Source organism: Hemitrygon akajei, unplaced genomic scaffold (genome assembly GCF_048418815.1).
Source record: "Hemitrygon akajei unplaced genomic scaffold, sHemAka1.3 Scf000064, whole genome shotgun sequence".
NCBI lineage: Eukaryota > Metazoa > Chordata > Chondrichthyes > Myliobatiformes > Dasyatidae > Hemitrygon > Hemitrygon akajei.
The window spans coordinates 776,134-783,664 of record NW_027331950.1 but is presented as its reverse complement, the minus strand read 5'-3'; the positions used below and the strand labels follow the sequence as shown (position 1 = coordinate 783,664).

General features: G+C 41.4%; 1 protein-coding gene across 1 annotated transcript in view; it reads right to left on the bottom strand.

Moving 5' to 3' along the window:
* Positions 1 to 935: 935 nt before the first annotated feature.
* The window catches only part of LOC140721914 (nuclear factor 7, brain-like), a 39,611-nt gene continuing 33,015 nt past the window's right edge, over positions 936 to 7,531 (bottom strand). The window contains exon 7 of the mRNA XM_073036737.1: positions 936 to 1,129. Within this exon, the coding sequence (XP_072892838.1) occupies positions 936 to 1,129 (194 nt within the window). The remainder of the gene's footprint in view (positions 1,130 to 7,531) is intronic.

The following is a 7,531-nucleotide window of genomic DNA, read 5'->3' as shown; positions in this document are numbered from 1 at the left end:
CTCAACACCAGCTTCATGGCAAAGAAAGCCCAGCAGCGTCTCTACTTTTTGCGAAGGCTGAGGAAAGTCCACCTCCCACCCCGCATCCTCATCGCATTCTACAGGGGTTGTATTGAGAGCATCCTGAGCAGCTGCATCACTGCCTGGTTCGGAAATTGCACCATCTCGGATCGCAAGACCCTGCAGTGGATAGTGAGGTCAGCTGAGAAGATCATCGGGGTCTCTCTTCCTGCCATCACGGACATTTACACTACACGCTGCATCCGGAAAGGAAACAGCATTATGAAGGACCCCATGCACCCCTCATACAATCTCTTCTCCCTCCTGCCGGCTGGGAAAAGGTTCCGAAGCATTCAGGCTCTCACAACCAGACTATGTAACAGTTTCTTCCCCCAAGCAATAAGACTCTTCAATACCGGAAGCCTGGACTGACACCCTGCCCTACTGTCCTGTTTATTATTTATTGTAATGCTGTTTTTGTTCACTTTATGCAATCCAGTGTAGGTCTGTAGTCTAGGAAAGCTTTCTCTGTTTTTTTTTATTACGTAGTTCAATCTAGTTTTTTTATACTGTGTCATGTAAACCATGGTCCTGAAAAACGTTGTCTCATTTATACAATGCACTGTACCAGCAGTTATGGTCGAAATGACAATAAAAGTTGACTTGACTTGACTTGTAATGCTGAGTGACCAGGGTTCAGTCCTGGGCGTGAGGAGCACCTGCAATATCTGAAGAATCTGACATTAACAGTCCCTCGTCAACTCGCAACTGGATTTCGTCACCATCCTGTTTAAACATTTAACAGATAGCTGACTTGAACTTCCTCCCTGGAGTGAAGTTGCTGGAGTTTCAGCAGGTGGGATGACTGAGTAAATCTCTTTGCTCACTCAGGACAGGAGTGTGGCCTCTACTTATTGTGAACTCGCTGGAGCCTCTCAAGGTGGGGAAGCTGAATGAAACTCTCCCCACACTCTGAACAGGTGCACAGCTGCTTCCGTTGCGTGAACTGTCTGACGTTTCAGTTGCTCAGGTAACTGAATGAATCCTTTCCCACACTCGGAGCAGGAGAACGACTTCTCCCCAGTGTGAACACACTGGTGTTTCTGCAAATTGGATGTCTGGATGAGTCCTTTTGCAAACAAGGAGCAGGTCACCAGCCTGTGTGAGTCTGCTCTCTGGTATTTTGTCTCACCTTTACAATCTGAGACTGAGTCGGGAAAAGATACCGGTGCTGTGGGAGACTTCCTGCTTGGTTCCTTTGCTCAATAAGGCGACTCCATCTGAACTTAATGACGACAGACTAATTGCCCTCATATCTCTTATGATGAAGGTGATGGACAGGCTGGTCCTGACTTTCCCTGGACGCTCTAGAGTTTGCCTACCAACCTCATCAGGGTGTGGATACATAATCTACCTGTTGCAGCGAGCTTACTAACATTGGTATTGTGAGAATCGTTTTTTTTTAAATATTTCGCTAGTGCCTTCAATACAATCCAATCACGTCTTCGGTGCAACAACCTGCAAAGGATGGGCGTAGACAAACTCACTCACTCCTGGGTTACTGCCTTCCTGACAGATAGACCCCAGTTTGCACACCCGGTGGTTCTCTGCCGGAAGTGGTGATGAGTGGTACTGGAGACCCACAAAGAACTGTCCTGTCCACGTTTCTGCTCACACTATTATCTCACCTCCCCCCACATTCTTACTCCCTCAGTTCTTTCCCGTCCTGAAGAAGGGTCTTGGTCTGAAACGCCGACTGTTCTCTCCCCTCCATAGTTGCTGCCGGCCCCTCAGATTTTCCTCCAGCATTTCCCGTCTGTTGCTTTGGATTTTCGCATCTGCAAATTTTCTCCTGATTGCTCACATGTGCTTGCGCGAAGATACGAGGCCGTCGCGGATATCGCGCATGCGCTCAGTAGACGAGAGGTTCACAAGGATTGGCTGCAGTTAGGAGGGTCTCCGGTCGGGAAGTAATCTCCGGCGTCTGAAACGCGATTGAAGGGCTATTACTGTGCGCTCCTGCCACACAGGTCCTGCACCCCAGGACAGCCCGGGTCAGTTCCCTCTTTCTCAGCTCCACGATCCGTACCCGGGCCCCGGGGAGCTTTCAGCTCATGAGCGCGCCATTTCTGCGGCGCTTGCGCATCGGATGCTGGATCATTCGGTGGCTGATAGACCGGTTTCTCCTTCGTGGGGCCTTCTGGGTAAAGAGGCAGCCATGGGTGACGCTGCCAGCGTTGTGCCGGTACATTCGGACAACTTTGAGCGAATGTATCTCCCAAACACTGCCGAGATCCAGCTATATAAATGCAAGGATTAGTAACTCGGAACAAAAATATATTTCCTAGTTAATCTTGGATGAAAAGTCTACCTTCCAATCAGTAAAAATATCATTTAGTGCTGTATGGCAAAACAAAATCCTTCTGTCAGATTTAGTTCTGTCTGGGTAAAGAAGGATATAAAACAGCTTTTTTTTAAAAAAGAACTCTTTATTATTTTTACGGAATAAAAAGTAAAAAACACAATATATATGTCATAAGTTGAAAATATAACAAAGTTGAAGAGAAAAAAAAATGAAAAACAAAAGAGAAAAAATATATTTAAAAAAAGACGTAACCATCCCACCGTGAGAAAAAAAAAACAGTCAATTCAGTTCATTACTTACATCATCTTGAACATTGTTCTCCAGGAACTTGTAGAAAATGTTCCATGTTTCTCGAAATTTGTCGTTTGTTTTTTGTAATGTAGCTTATCTTTTCTAGAGCAAGATATGAAATCATTCCTTTCAACCACTGTCAGAATCCACTGGTTGATGGTTTCTTCCATGAATAGGCTATGCAGCGTTTAGCCTCCAAAAAACAAATGTTAAGCGGAGACCTCACATTTTTGGATGTTACGAAGTCCTTTGGATATTCAGAATGCATAATTTTTCACCTTTTTCCCAATAATCTGACTGATCAAATCCAGCACCTTCTTTCAGAAACAGATTATCCGGGGGCACTCCCACATACAATGAAACAAAGACCCTTTTGATCGTTACATTTAATGCAAGTGTCTGGAATATTGGGGTTAAAATGATGCAATCTGACTGGAGTAATGTACTGTCTGGTTATCCATTTATATTGTAATAATTTAGCATGAGTGTTGACTGATTGGATTTGAGCTAAGGAACAAGCTTCTGACCATTCTCTTTGAGATAGATTCTCATTCAAATCAATTCTCCATGCTTGAAGTTTGTTGTTCGATGACTCTTTGCATTTGCTTGCAAATAAATTGTATAGTACAGAAACATGTCCTCTAGCTTCAGATAAGTTCAGAGTAATGTCTTCTAGGGTAGATAAAGGAGGGAGTTTCAAACTGTTGCCTTATCTGGACATAATAAAACTTCACAACTGAAGGTATTTAAAAAACTGTTTTGTTGGAATTCCATCTGTGGCCTTGAGTTCTTCAAATGACATAAATGTATCGCCCTTATAAAGATCAGACACATTTACTATGCCTCGGGTCGACTAAGTTTTAAAACCAGCGTCTGCTCTGCCGGGCCTAAAGCCATCATTATCAAAGATGGGGGTAAATTGGGATAACTGTGATGTCTCTCCAAATATGCAACAGCATCATGCCAGATCATCATGGTATATTTTAAAAAAGGATTTTAGTTTGTTTAATCAGTTTTTTCTTATCTGCTGAATACAAATAAAAATCTAGAGGGATATTGATCGACTGGGATTCCATTGAGACCCAGGTAGGGGGGTGATCCTTAACAAAGTAGCACATTCCTGCTCTAATTTGTGCTGCCCAAATATACCATATAAGATTTGGTAGCTATAGGCCGCCTGTATCATACGGCAAATATAATAGGGACAGCCTGAGTCTTGGACGTCTATTGTTCCAGATAAAGTTAGAAAAAACTTTCTTTAATAAATAAAAGAAAGATGATGGAGGAGAAAGTGAGATAGATTGAAAAAGGCACAGGAACTTCGGTAAAATTGACATTTTTAGAATGTTTATGCATCCAATCAGACCATTTTGACCAATCCAATCAGACCATGCAATTTTGACCATCTATTTATAATTTGAATGAATGAGTCTGTGAGAGGATTATAATTAGTTGAGATAATTTAATCAATAGTAGGAGTGATTTTAATACCCAAATAAGTAAAACCCTGTACTGACACCATGAATGAAGATTGAAATGAGGGATTGAGTCTCTCATCTTTATCCATGAATAATATTACAGATTTATTGTTGTTTATTTTGTAGCCTGCAAAAGTACCAAAAGTACTTATCAGGTCAGTGACGGCAGGTAATGTTTGTTTCAAGTTAGAACAAAACAAAATTACGTCATCCGCATACTGGGCTATGCGATGTTCTATATCTCCTATAGTTATTCCTCCTATTGTAGCCTCTTTTCGAATTGCCATAGCAAGCGGCTCAATGGCCAGGATAAACAAGAGGGGAGATAGGGGACAGCCCTGTCTTGTTCCCCTTTGGAGTTTGAAAGGTGCCGAAAAAAGCCCATTGGTAAAAATTTCAGCCTGTGGGTTAGAATAAAGAAGCTGTATCCATCGTAAAAATTTCCCCCCATACCGAATCTCTCTAAAACATTAAACAAATATTGCCATTCCACTCTGTCAAAAGCTTTCTCGGCATCCAGTGACAGAATAGCGCTATCAGAGCTTTCAGACTTCTCGTAGAGTATATTAAGCGCTCTTCGGATGTTGTGGAAGCCCTGTCTTCCCTTAGCAAAACCATTTTGGTCAGGTGGACCATCTTTGGCAAGAGTGGCTCCAGCCTCCTAGCTAATACCTTACAAAGAATTTTGAGATCATTATTCAGAAGTGAAATTGGTCTATAAGATTCACATAGGGACGGTGATTTTCCAGGTTTTAGTAGTAGTGTAATTACTGCCATATTAAGAGAGGGGGGGGGAAGGGATCCAGTATCAAATGACTCCTGATACATATCAAGCAGAGGTGGTATTAATTTAGTTTTGAAGATTTTATATATTTCAATCGGAATGCTATCAGACCCAGGACTTTTCCCTCCCTTCATATTAGTTATGACTTCAGACAATTCTTTCTCCTCTAAGTTCTACTCCAGCGAGGTTAAGGACGTTTCATCCAGGGGTGTAAATTCTAGCAAATCTGGAAATTCCTTTTGTATTTGTGGAGTTGAATCCGAATATTCTGATGTATACAAATTTTGGTAAAATCTCAAAAAGATATTATTTATTTCTTTTGGGTCAGCAGTTGTCACCCCCTCATCTGATTGTAGGGAGTTTATTGTCCTTTCTGTTTGATACGCCAGGCCAAAAGTTTACTAGCCTTTTCACCCTGCTCATAATAGGATTGCTTCAATCTCAGCAAACTTTTTGTTGCCTTATCAATGGACAATACATGATAACTAGCTCTCAGTGTGTTCAGTTCTGCAAATAGCTGCTGAGAGGGATTTTGAAAAAAAATCAGTTTCAGTCTCTTTTATTCTTTTCTCGAGTTGTTCTATTTCAAATCTAAAATATTTCTCCTCAAAGCTGGTGAAGCTAATCATCTGACCTCTAAGAAAAGCGTTAAAGGCTTCCCATCTTATAGCCGCAGATGTCTGGTCCGTATTAATTCCAAAATAGTAGTCTATCTGTTCCCCAATAAACTTTATAAATTATGGATCCCTAAGCCATATATTTTGAAGCCGCCACCTTGGGGAGTAATGTAAAGTGTTAGGCTGGTCCCAAGTAAATGAAACTGGAGCATGATCCGAAATTAATATGCTGTCATACCAGCAGCTTGAATTTGTAGATATCAAGGCAGCTGAAACTAAGTAATAATCAATTCTGGAAAAGGTCTGGCAAGTGCTAGAATAGCAAGAAAAAGCTAGTTTATCTGGGTACTTCCTTCTCCACACATCAACTAAATTAAAGTCTTTAACACATTGCAATAAATCTTTTCCTGTTTGATTGTGAGAGGTATCTTTCCCTTTAGATCTGTCTAGTTCAGGTTGAAGTGCACAATTAAAATCACCACCTATAATTAGGTAGCCCGGCACAACAGCTAATGATAAAAACAGATGTCTGAAAAAAGCTGGATTGTCATCATTTGTCCCGTACACATTGACCAACTTAAGCCTGGTTGAGAAAATTTCACATTGAATAGTAAGGTATCTGCCAGATTGATCTTCAATAACATTAACAAGGTGAAAAGGCACCAACTTATGTATAAGGGTAATTAACCCCCTTGAGTGCGAGTTAAAAGACGCTGAAAAAACCTGTCCCGGCCATCTCTTCCTTACTCCACCTATATCTTCAGGTGTTAAATCGGACTCCTGCAGAAAAACTATTTTGGCTTTTAACTGTCTTATTCTACTCATTACTTGCTTTAACTTGACAACTTTATTTAATCCTCTTACATTCCAAGAGGTAAACTGAAGTCCTCAGGACATAGACTATTAGTTATAATGTTGAGCTGAATTGATTTAGAATGACTGCTAACTGGGATAACAACGTGACAAAAAAGAAAATAATAGATTAAAAACCGTGAAAAGTAAATTTTAAAAAATGTGAACATAACTGGGTGTATTTCCCAAACTGAAGTACACCCACCCACCCCATAATGAAAGCTTCCTGACGGCCCCGAGAGAGGGCCTAATTATGGAACTCAACTGGTCCTCCCATGTTATCATGTTGAAGAACGGCATAGCCAACAACCAGGTCAGAGCCTCCACGTTATCAGTAGTGGAAAATCTTACAACTATATTAGACCAAGAGACTTTATCAGATTTAACCTAATCGTAGTTACATTGCCACTGCAGAAGGTGAGAACCGATGCAAATTCATTAGCCTAAATAATGCATTGATAAACACACCGCTAACATTCGTTAGTTTTCATTTATGTCCCTTAGGCACTATGAACATGCCTATTTAAGCAAAAAGTTAAAGAGAAACCTGCTGTATTGTCTTATCTGTCCACAGCCTCCAAATTATAGTTCAACTCCTGCACAAATGTCTCCGCTGCCGGTGCATTGTCAAAGGTGTAGCGTTTTCGTTTATGAGTTACCAGCAGTGGAGCAGGATAAATCAAACCATATCGTAAGTCCGAGATCGAGAACGAGGCCAACTCTTTCTTCACCGAATCGAATACACGCCTTCGCTTAAGTAATTCGGCAGAGACGTCGGGGAAAAAACCTGATTCTTTGATTATCGAAAAGTACAGATTATTTCAGTCTGGCCACTTTCATAACCCTAATTTTATTGGCGTAGTTTAAAAACTTCATTATCACTACCCTGGGTCGCTTGACCGACTTTGCTTTAGTTTCGTTTGCCCTGCCTATTCTGTGTGCTCTCTCAATTAGCAAGGCCCAGGGAGGTTTTCAGCACCCAGGACCTCGGGAATCCATTTTTCCAAAAAATAGACCATATCCCACCCTTCCACCCTCTCTGGAAGTCCCACCAAGAGAAGGTTCGAACGGCGGCTACGGTTTTCCAAATCGTCCAGTTTGAGCACTAACGCCTCCTAAGCTGCTTTCAAAGTAGTATTGAGTA